The sequence below is a fragment of the Xyrauchen texanus genome, chromosome 15 (genome assembly GCF_025860055.1).
Source record: "Xyrauchen texanus isolate HMW12.3.18 chromosome 15, RBS_HiC_50CHRs, whole genome shotgun sequence".
Taxonomy (NCBI): Eukaryota; Metazoa; Chordata; class Actinopteri; order Cypriniformes; family Catostomidae; genus Xyrauchen; species Xyrauchen texanus.
In genome coordinates, this window is record NC_068290.1 from 16,373,627 (window position 1) to 16,398,030 (window position 24,404).

At 39.2% G+C, this 24,404-nt stretch overlaps 2 protein-coding genes across 2 annotated transcripts; both read right to left on the reverse strand.

Annotated features, from left to right (window-relative positions):
* Positions 1-484: 484 nt before the first annotated feature.
* prpf31 (PRP31 pre-mRNA processing factor 31 homolog (yeast)) lies at positions 485-8,865 on the reverse strand. The gene is made up of 14 exons (XM_052144092.1): positions 8,728-8,865; positions 8,199-8,411; positions 8,038-8,098; positions 7,853-7,936; positions 7,652-7,749; positions 7,334-7,440; positions 6,241-6,410; positions 5,964-6,121; positions 5,793-5,882; positions 5,516-5,643; positions 2,208-2,280; positions 1,977-2,105; positions 1,667-1,765; positions 485-842 (listed from the first exon to the last, which is right to left on the reverse strand). Exons 2-14 carry the CDS (start codon positions 8,409-8,411, stop codon positions 723-725), a joined length of 1,530 nt encoding a protein of 509 aa, XP_052000052.1. The 5' UTR covers positions 8,728-8,865; the 3' UTR covers positions 485-722.
* A 193-nt stretch (positions 8,866-9,058) lies between these two features.
* Positions 9,059-17,750, reverse strand: lmtk3 (lemur tyrosine kinase 3). Its single transcript, XM_052144303.1, has 6 exons — positions 13,579-17,750; positions 13,322-13,479; positions 12,294-12,427; positions 11,428-11,762; positions 10,950-11,028; positions 9,059-10,527 (listed from the first exon to the last, which is right to left on the reverse strand). The coding sequence occupies exons 1-6, from the start codon at positions 17,593-17,595 to the stop codon at positions 10,400-10,402; spliced, it is 4,851 nt and encodes a 1,616-aa protein (XP_052000263.1). The 5' UTR covers positions 17,596-17,750; the 3' UTR covers positions 9,059-10,399.
* Positions 17,751-24,404: the final 6,654 nt, after the last annotated feature.

Sequence of the window (24,404 nt, forward strand, 5' to 3'; positions counted from 1 at the left end):
AGATTGCCAGATGCATTTAAAATATTTTTTGGGGATGTATTTTATATAAAAAAAGCAAATTGTTTGATAAGATGCTATATTGTATAGGCTACTGTATACTTTTATGCTGATAATTCCCCCACACGGGGATATTTAATTTTTTGGTTGGTTGGGTCAAGTCCCTTATTTTGACTTTTTCCAGACCAGTTCACTTTTTGTTTTTGGGAGTTTTGGTAACACTGCAAATGGTATATTACCCACCCATAAAAGAGTGCTGTCATTAACAAAATAAATAAATACATTAACCTTTTTTTTTTCTTTTTTTTCATTTTAACCAGTTACCAATTGGAAAGGAGGCAGAACCGCTCCTGCTCAGAATGCATCAAAATGGAAAATATTTCATTTTTAGTCATGGATACTAAATTTGTTTCCAAAAGAAAAAGGCACCTCACGCAGAGAACAACTCTTGGAACAAAGAATGAAAAAGGACTGGAGATAATTCTGGTACAGAACTAGATCAACTTTAATCAATGCATAATTTACAGCATTTTAATTAGCGGTCCAAAATTGTTAAAAAATAAAGAATTGTGTACAACGATGAAAACAACCTGCACAATTTCCTAGTATACATTTCTTAAAAACATCAGAAAAACAAAAAAAATCTAGATGTACAAGTTGGTCTCTGCACAGAAATCATATATCCTTGTGCTTTCCAGCTGCTCCAGGCTGTCTAACACGCCACCTCACACCTTGTCGTCTTTCTCTCGCTTCACCTTGAGGAACTCAGCCATGTTGGAGAAATATTTCTGATTGGCTTCTGCCACCTTCTTCTCTGCAGCTTGTGGGTTCACAATCTCCAGTCCCTGACAGAAAGCAGACAATGTAGAACATTAAATCCTCAAATGTTCAATGTTCAATTTATTTATAAAGCACATATTAATACAACAGAAGTTGACCACAGTGCTGTACATAGGATACGATAACAATCATAAAATCACAATTAAATTCTAAACATTGTAACAGACACCTCAAATCTGAGCGGCGTCAATAATAACCTATTACACCACTAGCACAATACTCATGAATAAAAATAAGTTTTTAAAATGTCATTTAAACTCTGTTAGAGAGGAACATTCCCTGATATAATGCAGTAAATTATTCCACAGCCTGGGAGCAGCTGCTGCAAAGGAGCGGTCTCCTCTCATTTTCCTGTACGTGCGTGGGACTACCAAGAGATTTAATGATTCAGAGCGCAATGCTCTCTTTGGTTTATTCACCTGGATTAGATCAGCTATATGTGTCACATCTTTCACTCAGGGCATCAGAAAGATAGAATGTGTGTGTTTGTGGAGCACAGAACCACTTTGAAATGCATGTGTAATACAATAATCCCATAAACATGTATTCAAGAAAGCACTACAGACAAAGAGCAGTGCACATAGGCGCATCACAGTGGGAAGCGCTTGGAGACTAATTATTTATTTAATTAAAATCACAGCCATTGTGGTTTGATAATCATGTTCAAACTGTGATTTTTATTTAATTTTGGTTAATCGTTCAGCCCTATCACTATAGTTAGCTCCCCCCCCCCCATGACTTCATGAAAGGCGCTGCACAAATAAAAATGACTTGACGGTGCAGAAATCACACTTTTACATGTGACTCATAGGGAGCTTTTTGTGTGTACCTGTAATGGAGTGAACGCCACACTGGAACTGGTTCCAGAGGATCGGTCTCTGACAGTGGATTTCCCACCATAAGTCATACTCTGCTTCTGCAATGTCCGCTGCAGTAACAAAACATTCATAAATCCTCATGCAAAATGAATTGTTTATTAAAAGAACACTGGAAAATCATTAAACTCTATAGAAAATAAATGTAGCATTCATATTGTAGAAATGGATTGGTTTCAGCAAAATTCTGTTCTCACTACTCCAACCATTTCTCTTACTACTCCCCAATGCACAATACATTCACACAACAGTTATCAGTCATACCTGTAGAGACTTGGATATTCTGGCCTTGGTGGAGTCATTGACCTGAGCTTGTCTCACCCTGCCGCTGCCCGATTTTCCAAGCTGACCGAGACTGAAGCCCAGATCCTCCTGATAAGCATCATCCTCGATCTTACAGGGAGACAGGCAATTTCTAATTAAGTTGTTGAACAAAGCATTGGAGTTTCAAGACAAAGCATACAAATCCAAAAATACTGACTGATGTCAACTAACCTCAGCGAATGTCATTCTGTTTGCATGTTTCCTAATTTCTGTCAGACCCAGCCTCTCCTTCATCTTACGATACCTGAGAAAAATCAATGCAAGACTTAATCAAAACAGCTCACAAACACATGTAATGTTGAATCTCACAAACGCGACATTAATTTAAAAAAACACACATTGCGCACAAAGAAAATTAGGACTAGTTTAAGTAACATTAATGACAATTAAGCACCTCAACCAGCATAAATAAAACGTTTTACAACAAATAGCCCCATTCGGATGGCAGTAATTTTACTTGGGGATGTGAGGTAATTCCAGCATTTACAGGGGGTAGTCAGTGATTTTATTGCCGTCTGAATCTGAAATGTTGTTTTTCTCCCACTTCCCATGAGAAAATTCCCAACTAAATGCTCTACTGTTACCAAGGTTAATTACCGTCTGAATCCACATCTCTGAGATTATAATCCAAAAGCCGTTTTGGAAATCCTTTGTCCACTGCTATGTGCTGTACGTTTAGGCTGCGCATGGTAACAGCTCTGGCGGTAATTGACAGTTGTGAAAGTTGCAGGATTGTGTAACATAGTTTTCTTAAATAACGTACAATAATAAAATGACATCGCTGCTCCACCACAGTGAAGTAGACGGGAAAGAAAAATGAGAGCCAGATAACGTAAACTTTTGAAATGGTCCATTATTATGGCAGCAATGTTATTACATTTCAGTCACATTTTAATGTAGACATTTTTATTAAATGCATTTATACACCGGGCTTGCAAGCCTACTTATACGGGTCGAGTAATCCCAGAAAACTTGCGGTATTAATAATCTTAAATTGTAATTTCCACCTCCACTTTTTAAACACTGACAGATAATTCCAAATGATGTCCTTCATTTTGATAGCTAAAACGTAACCATTTTTACCATTGCTCCTCAAATTTCATTTTAACTATCTTTACTGTCCTTGATACGTGAAGCTTCTATATCTCCTTCAGTGTGCTTGAGTGCAAAAGCAACACAACTGAGGTGATGAGGGTAACGGAACATGCATTGCTAAACAGTCTCGTCCCAACGGTTTGATTCGTTTAATTGCTCTTTGCAATAATTTTTGCTTGTTCTGTATGTGAACATTTACATGGTAAAATGTCCACAGCGCAGTTCCCTCATAGTCTAAAAATTTTAATTTCACTTTAGCGTAATTCCAAACATACGCAAATACAGTGGACAGTTAATGGACTGATACATTTTCCATATAACAAGTGCAACTGCAGTCATGTGATCGACAAAAAATCTTACCCGTGATTTAATTGACATCCGAACGCATGAGTTTTATCACAGAAGCCATAAAAATGTACTTTTACAGACGTCACCCTGAGAAACAATTGCCATAGGGTACTACCATAAACAGAATAAATACTTGACTATTTAAATATTATGATCATGAAAATAATATCACAAAAAATAATAATAATAATATTATATATATATATATATATATACACACATACACTCACCTAAAGGATTATTAGGAACACCTGTTCAATTTCTCATTAATGCAATTATCTAATCAACCAATCACATGGCAGTTGCTTCAATGCATTTAGGGGTGTGGTCCTGGTCAAGACAATCTCCTGAACTCCAAACTGAATGTCAGAATGGGAAAGAAAGGTGATTTAAGCAATTTTGAGCGTGGCATGGTTGTTGGTGCCAGACGGGCCGGTCTGAGTATTTCACAATCTGCTCAGTTACTGGGATTTTCACGCACAACCATTTCTAGGGTTTACAAAGAATGGTGTGAAAAGGGAAAAACATCCAGTATGCGGCAGTCCTGTGGGCTGAAAATGCCTTGTTGATGCTAGAGGTCAGAGGAGAATGGGCCGACTGATTCAAGCTGATAGAAGAGCAACTTTGCCTGAAATAACCACTCGTTACAACCGAGGTATGCAGCAAAGCATTTGTGAAGTCACAACACGCACAACCTTGAGGCGGATGGGCTACAACAGCAGAAGACCCCACCGGGTACCACTCATCTCCACTACAAATAGGAAAAAGAGGCTACAATTTGCAAGAGCTCACCAAAATTGGACAGTTGAAGACTGGAAAAATGTTGCCTGGTCTGATGAGTCTCGATTTCTGTTGAGACATTCAGATGGTAGAGTCAGAATTTGGCGTAAACAGAATGAGACCATGGATCCATCATGCCTTGTTACCACTGTGCAGGCTGGTGGTGGTGGTGGTGTAATGGTGTGGGGGATGTTTTCTTGGCACAGTTTAGGCCCCTTAGTGCCAATTGGGCATCGTTTAAATGCCACGGCCTACCTGAGCATTGTTTCTGACCATGTCCATCCCTTTATGGCCACCATGTACCCATCCTCTGATGGCTACTTCCAGCAGGATAATGCACCGTCACAAAGCTCGAATCATTTCAAATTGGTTTCTTGAACATGACAATGAGTTCACTGTACTAAAATGGCCCCCAGTCACCAGATCTCAACCCAATAGAGCATCTTTGGGATGTGGTGGAACGGGAGCTTTGTGCCCTGGATGTGCATGCCACAAATCTCCATCAACTGCAAGATGCTATCCTATCAATATGGGCCAACATTTCTAAAGAATGCTTTCAGCACCTTGTTGAATCAATGCCACGTAGAATTAAGGCAGTTCTGAAGGTGAAAGGGGGTCAAACACAGTATTAGTATGGTGTTCCTAATAATCCTTTAGGTGAGTGTATATATATTTTAAACTCAGTGATGGTTCACTCAAAAATGAAAATTCATCATTTACTCACCCTCATGCCATCAGAGATGTGTATGACTTCTGCCAAACACAAAGATTTTTTGAAAAATTATCTCAGCTCTGTAGGTCCTTTAATCCAAGTGAATGTGACAAAATTTGAAGCTCCAAAAAGCACATCAAGGTTAAATCTGTTCTCAACCAAAATCGATTGGATCGCTTCAGAAGACATGGATTAAACCACAGGAGTCTTCAGGGTTACTGCCTTTGTGCTTTTTGGAGCTTCAAATTTTTGGTCACCATTCACGAGTATTGTATGTACAAACAGAGTGGAGATATTCTAAAACTCAGTTGTGTAGTGTTCAGCAGAAGAAAAAGTCATACACATCTGGGATGGCATAAGGGTGCGTAAATGAGAATTTTCATTTTTGGGTGAACAATTCCCTCAACAGTACTAAAAATAGGCTTTCTGATTCCTTAATGTATTTATTTCCCTTTTCATTTGATTTTAGGGTGAAATATCACCAAGACAAATGCTTGTCAGGCGTCATGAGGTTCACCCATTACTCACTCCTTATGACACTCACCTCCTTCCTCCTCTCTTCTTCCTCTGTCCATCTAGGGGTGCTGGAAGAGGCTTTACCTGCTTGACTGGTGGGGGCTCCTGCCATTTATCAAACTTTCGCTCAATCTCCTCTTTCAGGTCGTAGCCAACCTGAACACAAACGCAATCACTATAATTCAAGCTTTTTGAAACTTTTAAAGTGTAAAAGACCATCTACAACAAAGATTGAGACTATCTTTATAATTATCATCTGAAAGGAGTAGATTGTAGAGTGATATTTAGAGTAATGATGTATTCACCTTGCCATCTGCACTCTCATGGAAACTGTCCACACGAGCTGCCAGAGTGCATTTAGCTGAAACCAGACGAGCAGCTTTTCTCCTCAGATCCTGGAAAAAATCATCAAGAATTACATTATTCTGAATCACAACTCAATCACAAAAATAAAATGCAAAAAGGTTGATGCTCACTGGAGGCAGAGTCTGTACTACGTCACAGTGGTAGATGTAGCCAGTGTGGGGCAGAAGGGAAGTGCTGCTGAATCCAGAAAGAGTCCTCCGCTGAGCTCCCAGCAACATCAGATTACACGCAGGCATCTTGGACAGGTTAGTCAGCCCACCAGCAATACCTGAAATGACAGAGAGATTAAGTTTACATGTGGTTGCAAAAAATTACTACTTTTACTGAGAGATTAAGTAAATGGCTGTACTGAAATAAAGTACTTTTGATCTACTTTTCTGTTCTCACCCATGATCTTAGCAGCAGTTGATGCTCCAACTATTATTGAAAGATTAGGAGCAATGAACGACATTCTGGATTCCACATATTCATAGATCCTATGTTTTGATTGGTTGAGCTCTAGGGCTATGTCACATGCCTCCTCCAATCGTTGGAGTTCGTCATCCCCAAGCATCGTCCTGCCAAAATCCAATCAACCAATCAGAAATGCAGGAAAATAATATACCTAATAAACCAATATACCCCCCAAACAAATTCTCTTATAAACTCATACCAAGTCTTGACAGACTAAAGGGATACTTCACCCAAAAATGAAAACTATCATTTACTCACCCTCATGCCGTCCAAGATGTGTTTGACTTTCCTACTGCTGAACACAGAGTTTTAGAAGAATATCACAGCTCAGTTGGTTCTAACAATGCAAGTGAATGGTGGCCAGAACTTTGAAGCTCCAAAAAACGCATAAAGGCAGCATAACAGTGACATAACAGTCTCATGACTACAGTGGTTAATTCTATGTCTTAATAAGCAATATGATGGGTGTGGGTGAGAAACATACATATTCAAGTGTTTTTGTACCATAAATCTACACTTTCACATTTTGAAACTGAAAGTGGAGATTTTAATATTGATCGGTTTCTCATCCACACCTATCATATCACTTCTGATGATTTGGATTTAACCACTGGAGTTGTATAGATAATTTTTATGTGGCCTTTATGCCATTTTTGGGGCTTCAAAAAGGTCTGGTCACCATTCACTTGCATTGTAAGGTCCGTCAGAGCTGTGATATTCTTCTAAAACTCTGTGTTCAGCAGTAGGAAAGTCAAACACATCTTGGACGGCATGAGGGTGAGTAAATGATGATAATTTTCATTTTTGTGCGAATTATCCCTTTAAGGCAAATGCGGAAAACATTTGTAAATGAAAAGTCATGGCATGCCAGGTTCTTTATGACAGCAATAAAATTGCAGTAGCACATAGACAAAAACTCATAATAACTCATTAAAATATGCAAGAGAAAAACAAATCCTACAGTCCATCGGAAGTCCAGTAAATGTATATTTTAGTATCCAAGCAGTAAGTACATCTGTACACTCACCCTTGTGTGGTTGAGGCTGTGACACTGACCACCATGATGGTGGCATTGGTCAGGATCTGCTGGAGGGTCTCATTATTTTTGCATTTTTCAAGATTGTTGCCCAGCTCCTGAAGACCCACAAAAGACCAAAACACACAAATATAGGCTACATGTTAAACCAAACTGATGAAAAATTACTGATAAAAGGATATAACTCATTACAACACTATTCAACACTACAGGGAAAACCTGTTCAAAAAGGCTCAGCCCCTAAAAGGCTTTGATCATACAGCGATGTACATGTATGCTCCTAAAGACTTGGTTTGGGTTTCTACATACCTTAACCGTTCTGATATAGTCTAATGCATTTGGCACCAGAGACTCAAGTTCTGGAAACCTTTTGGAGTACTTGTCACGAACAAATTTGTGAATGATATCTGAGGAGGAAAGAAAAAAATATGTAGTGAGGTTCCAATGATAACATAATTTTCACTTTTAGGTGAACAATCGCTTTAATTAAAAAATATACAGAAATCTCACTAAGTTCATTATCTATTTCCACTGTCAGATTGTTGGCGGCAACAATGAGTCTGTACTCTGGGTCTGCCTCAACAGGTCCAGACACTGAAAAAAGTGGAAAAACAAAGGCAATTAGTAAAATGAATATTATCAACATGCATTTATAAAAAATCATAAGAAATAAGAAAAAACAGGCTCACACTTACCTTCTGAATTCTTCTGTTGATTTCCAACATATTGACTAACTTTATCCATGATTTCAGCAAACTGTGGAAAGTCAATTCAAAAAGTTAGTATAACACTCCAGGAAGCCTTTCAAGCATCCTGTTACAATGAGAAATCATTATGAGTAAAACAATAAGCTCACTGGTTTGCTGTGTCTTAGTTTAGCTATGGATGTGACACTCTCCGTCCCACTGTAATCCACCTCCATCTCCTCCGGTATGTCCTCCAGACCCCTAACAGTTTGACTCTCCCCGGGCTCCCCATCACTATCACCGCCATCCCCACCGGCATACAGCCCGTCTTCTTCATCTCCTGCCTCCTCCAAATCCGCTAGCAGCTCGTCTGCTAAAGACATCTGAGAATACAGAGAGAAAGACACTCTCAGACCAAAAGGAACTCACTAAGGTAAACAAAAACTCAAGCTTATGAACGACCGTGCAACAGCAACGCAACACGAGCCGCCTGAAACCAACAAACACAAAGAACACGATTATTTCAAGAAAATGTAGGTATGTGCTCAAAGGTTAGTCATACTTATTATATAAATTTAAATAAGTGGAGCATTTTTTGGTGCATTTAAAGAGATGAGACACGTCTGTTCTACAGTTCTTGCTAAGATCTTGAAACTACGTTTCAGAGATAAATTAAAAGATGAAATTCTTTAAACTTACATTTTTAGAGAGTTCTTTGTCTTCACACCTCAAAAGAAAATGTCAATAATTCAAAAAGAACCAACGATATTTTAACGTGCGCACACCAAACAACGCACTTATAACGTTGAAGTCGCAGATTGAGGGCGTCACTTCTTTCGCAGCAAAGGCTTCTGGGAATTATAGTCTTTATGAACGTTGTTATGCGTTCTAATAGCATGCAAATCACATCTCCAGTTACTATTATAGAAATACGCGCTACTTATGTAATTAATTGCATGAATTAATATTGCATAAAACGTAAAAATCACAGAAAAAATATAATAAGACAGAACAATTTATTGTCATCAAACAGTTCAATAAATGTTTCACAGTTTCCATGTTATTTTCACTCCCTCTTACGGAATAAGAAACCTCTAAATGAAACAGATGCTGAACGTGATGTAACAAATAATCTGGATTACCTCAGACATTTGCATGAATGATAAGATCGACAAATGAAAATGTATTAATAGTAAACTAATATTCATGTATGCTGATTTCACTCTTTTTTCATGCCAAGCAACAATGACTGCTTCAAAAATGAATAAAGGAAAAGCTAATGTCAGATACATTATTAGAAAATAACACCTGCAGAGAGACACATTATTGGACAACTAGATACAGACTGACATCTAAATAGCTAAATAAGAAAAAACATTTCCAAGTGTTTGTACATATGCAAGGATAAATGTTTGAGGCTCTAGTTAATAGGATTAATTGGCAAATGCCATAAATCCAAAATAATTTGATGCAAGTAAAGTAAATATGCAATTTACTTTAACGTATGAGGCCAACAAACAAACAAATATTTAAAGGAAAAAACAACAGCTGAATAAATAAACAATTAAGTAAACAAATTTGATACAGAAATAACTAACAACTTGCAATAAAAAAAATATATAAACAGTTTTCGTGCATACTAAAGAATACATTTAAAATAAATAGTTTTAAAATGAGTTTTTATTCTGATGCAATTTCATGTTTAGTTTGTACAAATGCTGAATGAAAACTGCACTGATTTGAGAGCCCCTCAACCACAAACTACAATAATGTCTGACTGCAATGAGAACAAACGTAATGTCAATATTTCTAAGCTCACAAATTGACAGGTACTGGTCAGAGAAAGTGCAACCCTATAATTTAGGGGAATAAAATACAAATGTACTTTAAGAAGCCATGAAAATAGAACAGTTAAGCTGGTACATAATAAGACTCCCATTGCATAGCTGAAAAGTACATGTCAGATTTTACATAACTCCAAGGTTTTTGCCTGTTTGGAAGGTAATTTCTATGTGTGGAATTGCTTCACCACTCCAGCTGCTGCAGTGAGTAAAACCTGGACTGTCTCCAGCCTTTTGAAATGGGGGTCCTTCTTTTTCTTTTAATAAAAAAAAAATAACCTCCAGGAGTCGTCATAGTTACCGATGACAATGGGGGCCACTCATTCACTCCAAGGGGGAACATTTTGTCCAGGTGTTTGGGGAACAGTAGTACGTCACACCAGGGCCGTAGAAAACGGGGTGAAAGTTGATAATGATTCTTGGGGCCCAGGGGGGACCACAACAAATTTTAAACTGTATTTTTAAATTATGAAATTGGCCCAGATCACTATACAGTCAGGGGGCCCAGAATTCCTTGCTATGGCCCTGCATCACACTAAATGTGGGTCATCGGCAGGGCTCACTGTAAACCTTGATGATGAGCCAGAAGTGACTCCAGTTGGAGATCTTGGCTTCACTGCATGCTCTTTACTCTTTGCTGCCCTGTGGCTGCCCACTCCTGAGAAAAAGAAAAAAAGATAAATCACAACAGAATGTATGGCATACTATGGCATGATTTGAAAAATAATTTGATTTATTTTTTTTTTTGGAGGAATCTTAAAACTGTAATATTTATACTATGAAAGTGTCTGATTTATGTACTTAAATAGTATTAACCACAGTGAAACTGGTGTTGTGTTCTAAAAACATTGCATTGTGTAGTTTAACAATCTACAACTTTAAAAGCTAATTTAGCCTAAAACAGCAGGAAATGCAGACAGATGAGTAAAAAGAACAAGCAAAAAGCATTTGCATTCCTGGTTTAAATTTTGTTTTTCTAAAAATGCAATTTTTTGACACTGACATCATCAGAGTTTTGCATTTATTAAGAGATTTGCAAATCGGACCCATATTATAACATCTTCTGATAAAAACACTTACCAAAACCATCAGTGTCGGGGGGCTTTCCGTGGGGAGATGAACTAACAGATCCAGAACTCAGTTCATTGGTTGGAGTTTCCTGCCACAAAGAGTTTCAGGATAAAGAAAAAGTAACACCAGAAAATGCATTAGAAAACTGTTGTCTATGTTTTCAATAAACAGCGTTTAACAATGTGAAACCTCTGAACTTAAAGGGATAGTTCACCCGTATGTTGTTCCATCTTTCTTACGTGGAACACAAAAGGAGTTGCAGGGCAGAATGTTAGTCTAAGTCTCCATTCAATTTCATTATATCTTTTTTAACATACATTTTTTTCTCCATAGTTTGTCATTCTGCCTTGCATCACCTTTTGTGCTTCACCAAAGAAAGAACATCATAGAAGTTTGTAACAACATGAGGGCAAGAAAATAATGAGAGAATCTTTATTTTAGGGTGAACTATCCCTTTGATTACTTGTTGCCCTTTCCTCTGGCATACCTGATCGAAAAGATAGACTGTGACATCATCAAAAAATGACACATTTCTCCCACAGTCACGGTTGTCTTTATCCACTGGCTCCTTTGGTGATTTCAACAAGCTACGCAAGCCTACTCTCTTGTCAACATCTGTTTCTGTGACAACAATGACGCGTCTGGGAGACTCATCCTCCTGTTCCTCTTCTTCATCTTCATCTGGATCACTTCCTGTTGATGCCCCTCTCCTCCTCCCCCCTCTGTGCTCTCGCCCTTCCCAGAATCCTCCTTTGGGGTTCAGTGAGAGAGGAAGAGAGAGAGAGAGCGGAGGGAGGGATAGGGAGAGACGGGCTAGCTTAGCTGAAAGTAGAGGTGGAGAGGGAGAGATTAATATAATATTAAAACATGATTGTGAGCATCAGTAACCACATAAGATTTACCTAATAATATTTACACCTTATTATGACTCTGTCTAATTACAAATGCAACTCTCTTAATCTCTCCTTGTTAAGCTCTCAGGAGTTTTTGCAGGGGCATAGCAACAAATCTAACTTTTTGGGGAATAATCCATATATTTTAAGTGTGGACAGTCATGTTAAACAATAGCTTTAATACCAAGTAGAAGCCTCAGCCAAGTGGTTTAGTGACTTTAGTGTCCCGTTCTTAAGATTTCAACTCAATTAACTCACAGCATATGTCACATTTTAAGATTTTTCAGCAGTCAAACTGTTTGATTCATTCAGCATATACTGTACAAGTACTTAATATTTCTAAATGTAAAACATTTCAAAAGAGCACAAAAACATGCTCAACTGACATTAAATCAACACAAATCCAACTGACACTGACAGTGTTTGTTAAATTGGTTTAAGTGCTTTTGGTTTACAGTACCTTTCATAGCTTGGTTTGCAGCTGACAGAGAGGGAGTAACCTCAGGCTGTTCAAGCACAGTCAGTGCTTCTGTCTGTGTTTCAGCAGGTTCACTCACAGATACAGAGGGAGACATGGGTGGGGTCTCCTCTTCACTGTTAAAATAAACCATTACCACTGAGATGAAGTCAGGTTTTTACCTCCTTTTATCAAGAAATGCAATCAGTTAAACCAGAGACTGTAACTGTATTGAATGTCATATTAAGACTGTGGAGCTAAGACTGCATTCTCTTCAGTTCATGTTAATCTAAATCACTATCAAACCAAAAAAAGATCTGACTAGGTGTTTTCCATCATTTCTAGACAGTGAAAATGGCATACATTCAAATTCCATTTCATTTCAAGTTCTCTCTAATTTATTTGTGATCACTTTTTGGATTTGTGTCCATCTTTTGATAGACTGGCACATTTTATTGACTCATGGGGGATCATTTATTAAAGGGTTGATTACATGGAAATTGTGGTGGTACATCACATTAACTGTACATTTACAATTTAAAGGAATAGCAGTTTAAAGGAAAAAAATTATTCTGTCATTATTTACTCGCTCTAACCTTGTAATGAGGTAAGATGTTATTGAAGTGTCATATTGCGTGGTGTACGGAATTGATCAATTAATGATTTCATCTGATTTGAGAGAGAATAATGAATTTTGTGTGTTCATCACACAAAGCCAATTGATCATATTCAGACTATTACATATTCAGATATTCAAGCTTCAGACTTGAAAAATAGGGCTTGACTCACATTGATGATTTTTTTTTTCTCGTTTATGGAGCTTGATAGCCCAGAGTCACTATTCACTTGCATTGTATGGCCAAAAGACATTTTGTAATTCATGGAAGAAAGTAAACCATAGGGGTTTGGAAAAGCACGATGGTGACAGAATCTTCATTTTTGAGTGAACTATTCCTTTAATATTCAGACCATTAATGCTATTATGTTTTTCTAAACCATTTTAAATATTTTTGTTGTATTCATAACAATACCTCTCCTTTTCTTCCTTGTTTGAAACACTTCCTTCAGGGGATGAAGTGGTAGTGGCTCCCCAAGGGTGTATAATCACACTGTCACTAACCGTAGACCCCCACAGAACATTGGTTTTAACATTTTCACTGAGAGAGTACTGAAGCTTCTCCTTACAAACCTAAACAAATGTTTGAATAAAGATGCAAAGAGTTTAAAAAATTGCAAATCATTCAACCTAAAATGTTTTTCTTACAAAATCATTGAAGTTTTTACTCACCTGCATCATCAATCCATTCTTTGTCTGCATTTTCGAGAGTGACCTCTGCCCTTTGGAACCATCTGTAGAATGGCACGGTGAGACAGCTGTTGGCCCATGTTGCCCTGTTCTGTTCTCCAGCGACAGCTCAGCTTCTCCTGGGAAATTTGGAGAAATGTTTTCACATTGCTCCGAGTTCTGCAAGACAGCAGTGGAACTTTTCAATATCCTATCGACTTCCTCTTTTAACTCTGCTCTTGTATTCCCCTCTGAAACTGCTGATTCATCTTGGCTTTTTATGCCACTAGCACCACTCGTTCTCTGCTCTGGATATTTCTTCAAAGATTCAAGCAGATCCAAGTTTCCTAAAAACAGATCTCCAAGAGTATCTTCATCCCCAGAAATGCAGCACAACTGCTCCAGTTTTTCAAAATCCTCCAGAGGCTCCTCATCCAAATCCTTCCACTCAGAGATTAACAACTCCGGGATGGAGTTCAGATGACACTGTGATAGAGGTGGATGGGCCGCTTTCTGGGACAGGCTATTTCTGTCATCCACTCGTACATTGTTTGATTCTGGGTGAATGAGGTTTTCCTTTATGATAGAGGTGTGCGTTTTTTGTCCCAAATTTGCAGTGATACCTTTGTTGTGGGTAATGGTACTGGCAGCACGTTCTTCAAGATACTGATTTAGAAAATTAGCATCATCAAAACAGCCTGAAGTTGATGAGTCATCAACTTCACATCCTTTAATAGAAGCTTGATCTGTGCCACAAGACAGATTTTTACTGGTCTTTATTTCTATGTGGTGAACTGTATTTGGGAAACTACTTAGATTTTGGCACTTATCCACTTCTGTATGTGGGGAGGCAACACATTCTGATAGCTCCATTGAAATCAGTGATGGTGCTGAACACTGAACATTGCTACTGTGGATTTTACATGGCTCTGGGTCTGTACTAATGGTTACACTTGGGAAAGATGGAGAATTGGATCTTTCTTTTTCCAAAAAAACTTCAGCTTGTCCTTTCCTGTTCATGGCAGGGCAGTTAATACTTTCAGCATCCTGTCTACTTGTTTCAGTATTGTGAAGCTCTGGATACACTGACATGAGGTGAGAACTATCATCCAGGTTAATTGCACTAGTTGAGTTTGACATATCTACTGTGCAGGATTTACATTCCTCAAGGCCTCCGGCCAGCACTTTGCTTGCTTCAGTTTTGGGTGCCCATTCAGCTTCAATTTGATCCCTTGGCAAATTGTTGCTGTGACTAGAGAGAGATTCTTTCTGGTATTGTAGAGATTCAAACTCAACAGTTTGAGCATGGTTTGTAGTGGAAAGTGAGGGAGAGTGAGTCATGCAACCTCTTACACCTACCATGTTTTTGCTATCCTCAAGCCTGCAGAATTCTTTATCATCTTCATCCCCATAGAATTCATCTCCCACATCATTTTGTAAATATGCCTCAGAATTCTCGGTATCATGAATCATCATCTCAGCAGGTCTGTGATGTACTGGTGCCTCCTGCTCTGGGTTCTCCAAATTTTCAACTTGTATCTTAATATTGCTAGTATACAGCTCTGGTTCTCTATTTTCCATGTCTGGATTTTCCATGTTCTCATCTTGCTGGAAGTCTAACCCTTCTACAGGTGTCTGCTGAGATATACAAGTTTCTTTTATCCCACCAGAAAGGATCAGTTCATATTTTTCAGAACCAACCTGTCCAAGGCTCTCATCATTAAAGGTATCTTCACATATTCTCTGAGCAGATGGATGAGACTCACTATCTGCAAGTTCGTCATTTGCTTCAGATTCCCAGAATTCATGGCTCACCACTAAGTGTTCTTCCTCTGCCCAGGCTTTTTTCTCAAAACTTGGGAAGAGCTCCGATCCAAGTCCTGCTTCCTGTGTCCGGGTTTCGGCTGCAGCCCATTGATCATTTTCCACAGGCCAAAGGTGCAGCTCACCCTGCTGAAATCTGTGGCAGTTGATTTCACCACTGACAGTCTCTTCTGTACCGTAATCTTCCTCGAGGGCGCTCCACAACTCTTTTTCCTTAAGTTCAAGTCCCATAGAGGCACCCCTGCTGAACTCATCAGAACTTTCAACTTTTGAAGTCTCCACACAGCTGACTTGCTCATCTGCAGAATTTTGTGAGGCTTCCTTGACAGTGAAGCAGAGTTCACCTACAGCTAACTGACTTTCAGACCTCTCTTTTGTCTGCTCATCCTCATTCTCCTCTAAACAAGAGAGGTTTCTCAAGCCAAGTTCATTTGCATCAGAGTCTTGTTTATCAAGCGTGTTCCTCACCTCTCCTGAGGGTTGTTCAGCTTTTGTTTCAGACCAGACGAAATTGGTCAGGGTGCATTTTGTGTCATCATTGCTGAGGTCTGTGTTTATATCAGTGCTGCTGATGCATTTAGAATAAACAGACTGTAAGCTATAAAACCGTGATAACCTGGATTTACTTTTGTCTGATGGCTGCTCATGGTCACTTCCAGAATTAGGGAATTCAGGTGATGTACAACCTGCCTCTTTATGGTTAGCAGTTTGCAAATAAGCACAATGTTCAATGATTTCTTCCTTTTTTTGAGACTTTGAGACTGAATGGGAAAGCAGGCCAATGTCTGTACAACCTGAATCATGAAACGTTGTCTCTTTTGAACATGTTTGGGACATGACCAGCTCATTATTCTTAACAGGAGATGAGTTTGGGAAGTTAAGGGAGCTGTCACTAAATGAAAATACTTTAATTGGCTCATCCTTTCCATTGGAGAATAACCTGGCAATATACTCAGCATTGCCTTCATTCTGAGAGTCTCCCGAGACAATTGTATTAACAGCATTTTTGAGACCCTTCTCTACCATATTACTCTCCAAATTTCTTATTTCATCTGTTCCAACATTATCTGATTTATTCGAAACCCAAAATTCATGGATAACCTGTTTCATTTTCCCCTCCTTTTCAAAATCTTCATGCTCCTGTGCTCCATCATCCTCAATCTCCATTTTTTCCTCAATTCCCATCAATATTCCTCCCACTCGAACGCCTCCTGGACGGGAAGAGCCAAGTCCATCGGTACTTCTTCTGCCTAAACCTTCTCCACCATCCAAGTCACTGTCAGAGAAGTAGGCAGAGTCCCGGTGTGGCATTTCACTTCCCAGGGCCCTCCATCCGCTGCTTTCTCCACCCACCCATGAGTTTTCAGGTGTGAGGCAGTCTAACGAACTAGATGTTAAAGGGGACAAGACAGAATCCGTGGGGGTCATGGTGGAGATTGACTGATCGGAGTTTGGTTCATGTACCATTGGTGATGGGAATACATCTGTGCTCCTTTCACTTAAAGATAGTAATGAGTCGCTCTGAAGTATTTTCTCCTCTATAGTTTTTGTGTCTTTTTCATGGCAGATGGTCCCATGGGTCTCCGTGTCAATTAGAGTGGTTTGCTCAAGGGATTTAGAAGATGTCTTCATTTGTGAGATCTGTCCATTGATGGTGGAAGAGTCTTGACTCATGCTGTTTTGAGTAACTGAAGGGGAAATGTCTGAACTGTATTCCCTCTTCTTTGTAGATGTTGTTTCACTTGCTAAATTTCTGTTTTTTGACATATCTAGAGAGTATGATTCAATTGGGCTCTGGTTTAGATGTTCAGATGCTTCTTTAAATGTTGCATTTGATGCTGTCATCTCTACACCAGGTAAAACACTGTGATGTTTGCTGTGTGTCTGCTGTTTTTCCTGAGCAAGTATTCCAATCAAATCAATTTCAGCTACACTTCTGCTCTGGGTATCACCAGTCATTTGAGGTTTGTCATCTTTGTGGAAACCGTTAACATTGTACAAACTCCTGCTTTCTGTTGGAGTTTCACTTACATACTCATCTGAAAAACAATGATCCTGAGACTGCATGTTTAGCTCTTCTATCTGTTTCAATTTTAGATCAAAGAGTGGCACATCAGCATTGTGTTTTGTTTCAGTATCTAGTGCCTCTTTCATAACAGAAGATACCTGGTCTAGGATAAGTCCATTTTTAGGCATTACCTCTGAGGGAGCAAAGTAATTTGGTAAATTATTCGAGATTGACTCAGGCTGTATTTCAGGTGTAAAGTGACTGACTGAATCTAAAGACTGGGATATTTGCTGGCCTGACTCATGATTTTGTAACTCAGATGCTATTTGAAGTACTGGAATTTCTGGACGCATGGCAACTTTTATTTCACCCCTTTTAGCACGCTTGGTGACTTGAGCATAAATTGCTTCTTTTGTGTCACTCTGTGACTTTTCTGTTCTTGCTCTGTCTGATTCAAACCGTATCGTCTGAGCCGATTCTGGGTCAATGCATATTGTCTCATACTCAGGAGACAATGGAATAGGTGACACACTCTCTTCCTTTTTACGTTCCCTTGTAATGATTTCAGTTAGAAATGTTTCAGCAGATTGGATCTCCTTTAAGAATTCCTCTCTAGTCATTTCCCCTTTCTGAGGCTTAGGTTCTACAACCTCATTGGATATTTCAGTAAGCAGGGAATGAGACTTCTTTATCCCCTGTGAGAAAGCCTCCTCAGCCTCTGCATATGTTGGCAGGTCTGGAGGATGTGCGTAAGGATGAGCTGTGGTTCCAAATCTGGAAACTGGTGTCCCACCTTCACCATCATATGCATCCTCACAATCTGACACCGATGTCATAATCTCTGTGAGGAACAAATCTCTCTTTTTGGCACTGCCTTCATATCCAGTCAGGAAGTCTTTGTCTGGGTCCCAAGACTGTGAGGATGAGTCAAGTTCTGTTACAAGAGACTGGGATCGACGCATTCCTTTGAATCCACTTTCTTTGTCTTTTCTTCCATCACGTTCTCTTTCCCTTGAGCTTTCACCCTCTTTCATGTCCATTGAGTCATTAGAGATCTCAGTCAAAAACAGGTGTATTGGGTATTTCCTAGCTGCGGCAACACGTTCCCTTTGCATGACTGCATCTTCTCTCCATATGGCTGGGAGGATGGTGGCAAGGCGAGACTGGGTTCGCTTCATCCCCCTTGTAAAAAGCTCAGCTGTTGCAGGGTCTGGCTCATCAGCCATGGTGATGTGCTGAATGGTTGTGCCACTGGTGGATTGGTCTGGTGACAGGAACGGTGAGTCATCAACTAAATCATAATCATCATCCCTTAAATACTCTGGGCTAGAGGAGGATGTTCTCTCAATTTTTGGAATTGTGGATTGGGACCAGGTCATTTTGGAACAGGAAGAATGACGGCCAGTTGACAACTCATTGTCTTGAGTATATGTATCTTGACCATCTCTCGAATTGTACAAAGACTGAGATTGTGTAATGCCTCTGTCAGCATTTCGCTTATCAGTGTGGTTACAGCTTTGTGTGTCTCTTTGCAAGTGCATCACATTGTATCTGGGGTATGTCTCTGATGAGTAATTTGGAACCTTTTGGAGTCTGTATTGGGGTGGGAGTGGTGGAGGGCAGGTTTGGGGAGGGGGGAACAGAGAATGACCCCCAGAGGAAGGTGGAATGGAAGGAGAGAGAGAAGGAGATGGAGGCAGTTTTGTGTGAGTGCGATTAAAGCCCAAATGGTCAAAATTGGCTTTTGACAGTGAGGAGCTACTCATTAACAAAGAATCAGAGGTCTCAACTTTGCTCATTTGATATGAGGATCCAGGGTAGACATCTAGCCCATATGTTCTTGGGTATCCTAATGGAGGAGCAGGCATTGGGTGTGAGTGTAGATGGCTGCCAGAAGATGTGGACATTGAACGTGGTTTAGGTGGGAGGATGGGTGCTTGGGAACCAAGGGATCCAGAGCACATTTTGTTTGATTCTCCTTTAAAATCTCCAATGTCTATTACAGCATAATCTGTTACTCGGTTACAGCTCTCCTTACTGAACTCAACCAAACCAGTGTTTGGAACCAGAACCTGTACCTCACTGGATCTGACAGTCTGAGAGGTGCCTCTTGCAAAGCTATCGTGTTGACTGAAAGTTGTTCTGTCTTTTCCAGTACTCCCAGTCTGAAGCTCGACCAGTTCCAAGTCTCCAGGGCACATTGAATTTGTTCTTAATGAGTGCCCTTTGCTTTGAAAACAAGGAGACTTATCCTGGGGAGTATGCTCTTCTAGGCGAATGTAATACTCACTGGCCAATGAAGGGCTGCGGGCGCTGATCACAGGGACAACAGTGGGTGTGTCCAAAGTTTGCCTGTGGGCAGAATTGGGTGCTGGTATTGGTTGAGGTGGAGGGAGTTGTTTGTAACCCCTCCTGCCATGGGCCTTTTCCCAGAAGTATTCAAAGTTTAACCCTTTACTTGTCTCTGTTACCGTAAGGATGTCATCGAGTTCAGATGTAGGGGTGATCATATTGTCCACAGGATCCAAAAGAGGGAAAGAGCTGCCATTGCCCCTGAGGCAGCCATCTTCCCTTCCATACTCTCTCTCTCTCAGAAGTTTGTTTGCGGCTGATACGAAAGCAGGGGGCCGAAGTGCATCCCATCGCCTTTCAAATAACTCTTCACTCTCTCCTCTCCTTCCTTGACCATCGTCTTCCTCATAATCCTCCTCGTCCTCATCCCTTCTAGCACTCTTTCGACTTCCTTGTTCTGCGGCAAGGAGAGAGGAGAGGAGGAGGAAGATTTCACCAACCGTCGGCCGCTGGGATTGAGGTAACCAGCATGACTGCATGACCTCATACCTAAGAAAATATGCAAAAATTTAGTTCTCTTATTGCAATGAGATGTGTATTCTGTCACAGATTTTTTTTAAACAATGACACACATTATTATTAAAAACGTCAACTACTTGTACTAAAAGTACAGTTCTATTTCACTTTATTAATATACAGTCCTCACTTGTGCACTAGTTATGAAAATCAAAAGGAATTACTCCTTAAATGTGTGGCAGTAATTGTTTTGTTTATGATGAGCTGCTCTTATTCATCTCCCTAAACAACCGTTACAACAGTGGTTTTGGACTTAACTGAGAACTATCAGTATTGGTTACTGATGCCATCGCAGAAATAGCCTATCCTCTTGTCCTATACAGGCAGTGTTTTTTCTTTCTTTTCTTTTTAAATCTTGAAATAAATCTCATGAAGATCATTCTATGGATTAAATTGTGTCTGCCCTCATTCGCAAATGAACACGTTTCACATCAGCAAGGACACCTAAATTTGCTCCGAGGTAAATTAAAGCTAATAACTTAACATTAATTAATGTATTGATTCAGGTAATAGAAAAGGCAATAGTAAATAAGACAGCATCATAATGATGTATTGAGTCATTATGAGCAGTTCCGTTCACTTACACTAATGCTTTCAGGTGTGTAATAAATACTCGCTTTTCTCTTTTAAAGTGACTGTGATAATAGTTTGCTTTAATTCTGATTCACAGTCTCCACAGTTTTCAATCAAATTACATAAATTAACAATTCCTTTTAGCCTTTTAGAAAAAACATCAGATAAATATGCATTACAATGTCACTCTTTATTACAGACCGTGTGAGAATATTTAATTCTGTAGAATAAAATAGCTTTTTCTAGACCACAGCACATCAATTTAAACTGATTTGTCAAAAGTACTATTCATTTATTTACGTGTAAAGACTTCAAGTAAAAAAAATACATTAAAACTAACCAATAGTCTGCATGAGTGAGTTTGAGGCGAGGTTGAGCCAGAGTGATCTGTCGTTCCCTGATGACAAAAGTGAGAACCTCTTCATCGCTTAGGTGTCTGTGCGGCTGGGCTCCAAATTCAAACAGCTCCCATATCACCACACCCAGAGACCTAAATCAAATTCAGGAATACACAACATGTTTGAGCTTTAAGAAAAGACAATTCATCCATTTAACTAAGCTGACACCTAAACATTTTTAAATATAATATAACTGTATTTTAACCTAGTGTTATTAAAGCTGAAGTATGTAATTTCTGCGACACTAGCACTATCGAACAGAATTGCAAAATTAAACAATGTTTTCAAAACAGCTTTCTGAAAAAGCCTCTTGTCTGCAGTTGTTCAAACAGTCAGATAATCCCACTCCCAATGCATGGAACTGGCTGAGTACCGTTTTTGGGGCGGGTCTATGTGGGTTGCTCAAAACAAACACAGGAATTTTATAGCACCACAGAGACACAGTATTTACAGTTCTGGGAAAATTAACCTATGAACGGATTCCTTGTAGTTGTCTTTGTATATTAAGATGGGATAGAAGAAAATATTTTAACACTGAAAATGTTACATTCATTCGGCTTTATAATCATAAAGATTTTTAATCTCATCTCTAGATGTAGCATCTTTAAAATGTAACTGTTATATCAGTCTGCAACATAAAATCCATGTGTAAATATTAAAAAAAAATGTAAAAAAAAAAATTAAACATGGATGAATGTTCACTCCTCAGATGGATTATTTTTATATAGTGTGGCGGAACGACCCGCCCCCTCCCTCTCGTCATCGTCACCTTGGAAGGACAGCCCTAAGAGGCGGGGCGATGATGATGATAGGGAGGGGTGGGTCATTCCGCCACAATAGCCTATATCGGCAAAATAGTGATATTCATTTAAGTGAATGCCAATATTTTGTTTTTATGTGTTATTATTGTCCATTATTTGTCCATACCACACATTGCTAGTTTTGGTCTGATCAGTAACAATCAGATTCCCACGAAACTCCTCCAGAAGTTCAGGAGCGACCCAGCGGAGAGGGATCCACAGTTTGTCTGGGGTTAGATAGTAATCCTCCTGTTTGTGTGATATATAGAAAATCATAAAGTGTTTCCTTGGGAGGCTAAGCTTCTCTAAAACCATGAAGCAGCTAAATACTGATTAAGCAATATAAAGACAATTACTATATTTTTTAATCTTATATGGTGAACATTAAACAAAAATTATTTTTCACTGATTGAACGAGATACATAGGCCTACTCTATGAAGTTTCAGTGGTCTAAATTGTATAATTATTTAAGTACCTTATATTGGTTGTGCGAGAGGCCATAGTCTCCGATCCGAATGGTAAGATCGGAGGTTAGGAGGCAGTTCCTCAGTGCTAAATCACTGCAGAAAAACAGATATAAGACTGAACCTTCATTTTTCTATTTATCATAAATCATCCATTTTCAATAATGCTTGTATGTCTAAGTTAGTCAGATGGTCCTGATAGCTTTGAAAGTTTGATTTTGAGCAAACAACAGATTACTACAGTAATATCATCCGGAAAGGAGATTTCAGCAAACTGACCTGTGGATGTAATTGTTCTCATGGAGATGCAGGAGACCTGAGGTGATCTCATATGCCATTCGCTGTAAGGTCAGAAGGTCTCGGTTTAAAAGGTCAGGGGTCATCCCATCAGACATCCTTTGAGCTCTTAAATACCTCTTAAGGTCACCCTTTAGATTATTAACAAAAAAATTTAAACAGAAAGGTGATCCACAAAACAGGATTGAATGCTTTGACCTTAAACTTTAACACAATTCATGGCCATATAATTCATGGGTAGAGATATTTCATTCTCTTGAAGGTATTGCCTTAAAGGGTTATTTCAACCAAAAATGAAAATCCTCTCATGATTTACTTACCTTTACGTCAACCCAAATGTATATGACTTTCCCTCTTCAGAAGAACCGAAGTGAAGATTTTTATAAGCACATTTCTACTCTTTTTGTCCATATAATGGAAGTATACAGGTGCCATTATTCTCCTGGCTATTTGATGGTCCAAAAGTCATATTTACAGAGCATAAAAGTAATCCACGTGACTCCAGTTGATCAATTTATGTCTTCGGAAGCAAATCGATACGTTGGTGTAAGACACAAAATGATAATTAAAACATTTTAACTTTAAATCGTTGCTTCCTGTTCCTGTTTGAAATGACCAAACTCGGGGGCCTGGATAGTTCAGCGAGTATTGACGCTGACTACCACACCTGGAGTTGCAAGTTCAAATCCAGGGCATGCTCTGTGACTCCAGCCAGGTCTCCTAATCAATCAGATTGGTCCGGTTGCTAGGGAGGGTAGAGTCACATGGGGTAACCTCCTCGTGGTTGCTATAATGTGGTTCTCGCTCTCAATGGGGAGCGTGGTGAGTTGTAACGCGGTAACGCGCTCAACAAGCCACGTGATAAAATGCGTGGATTGACGTCTCAGATGCTCCGCCACCCGGATTGAGTCTCTACGCCACCACGAGGACTTAGAGCCCTTTGGGAATTGGGGAGAAAACTGACCTAACTCCTGCATGATGTTCGTTCCTCTGTTGTAAACAAAGTGCGTGCTTCCAACTAATCGCGTGAACAGATTTCTTTTGTGCTGTCTAAATGACTTTTAAACCTTTCATTTTTGGGTAAATTAAGCCTTAAAGTTATTTCACATTGAATGTATTTCCCTGAACTACTGACAAGAGACAAACACATTGTCAAAGACGGTAAGTGTGTTTTTTTGTTTAAAAAAATTATATCAAAGCATCAGTATCAGAATTTGAGTTATTGTCCTAGATTTGTGTTCTCACCAGTTGGCAGAACTCCATAACCAGGAGGAAAGGGACGCTCTCATTGCACTGGCCTAAACACTGGAGGATATTTGGATGCTGGAGGCTTCTGTGAGTTAAGAAAGTAATCAATAAAGGATAGTTGTTTTGTCAATGTTGCTGTAAACTTGAAGAAGAGAGAAAGGTGAGAAAGAGAGTGAGATGGCAAATGGAATTAAACAAAAATCCTCAGCCAATAAATAGATCTGTTATCTTTTGTAGCATTCCAGGGCCTGTTTTCAACTTGTTTAGGGCCAACACATTGTTATCTTTACACTGTGATGCAGGTGGTGTAATCACAAGTCATTTTAATACAAATAAACGGATATGCAA

Bases quoted from the DNA above. Each gene is read 5' to 3' on its own strand.
- prpf31 (XM_052144092.1), bottom strand. From the start codon at position 8,411: ATGTCTTTAGCAGACGAGCTGCTAGCGGATTTGGAGGAGGCAGGAGAT. The intron at 6,122-6,240 runs GTGAGAACAGAA...CTGTCATTTCAG, and splicing joins AACTGCTGCTAAGATCATGG to GTATTGCTGGTGGGCTGACT. The intron at 2,281-5,515 runs GTGAGTGTCATA...GATTTTTCTCAG, and splicing joins AAGAAGAGAGGAGGAAGGAG to GTATCGTAAGATGAAGGAGA.
- lmtk3 (XM_052144303.1), bottom strand. From the start codon at position 17,595: ATGCCTAAAAATGGACTTATCCTAGACCAGGTATCTTCTGTTATGAAA. The intron at 11,763-12,293 runs GTACTGTAAACC...CTCTACTTTCAG, and splicing joins TGCAAACCAAGCTATGAAAG to CTAAGCTAGCCCGTCTCTCC. The intron at 10,528-10,949 runs GTAAGTGTTTTT...TCTTTTTCTCAG, and splicing joins CCCCGACACTGATGGTTTTG to GAGTGGGCAGCCACAGGGCA.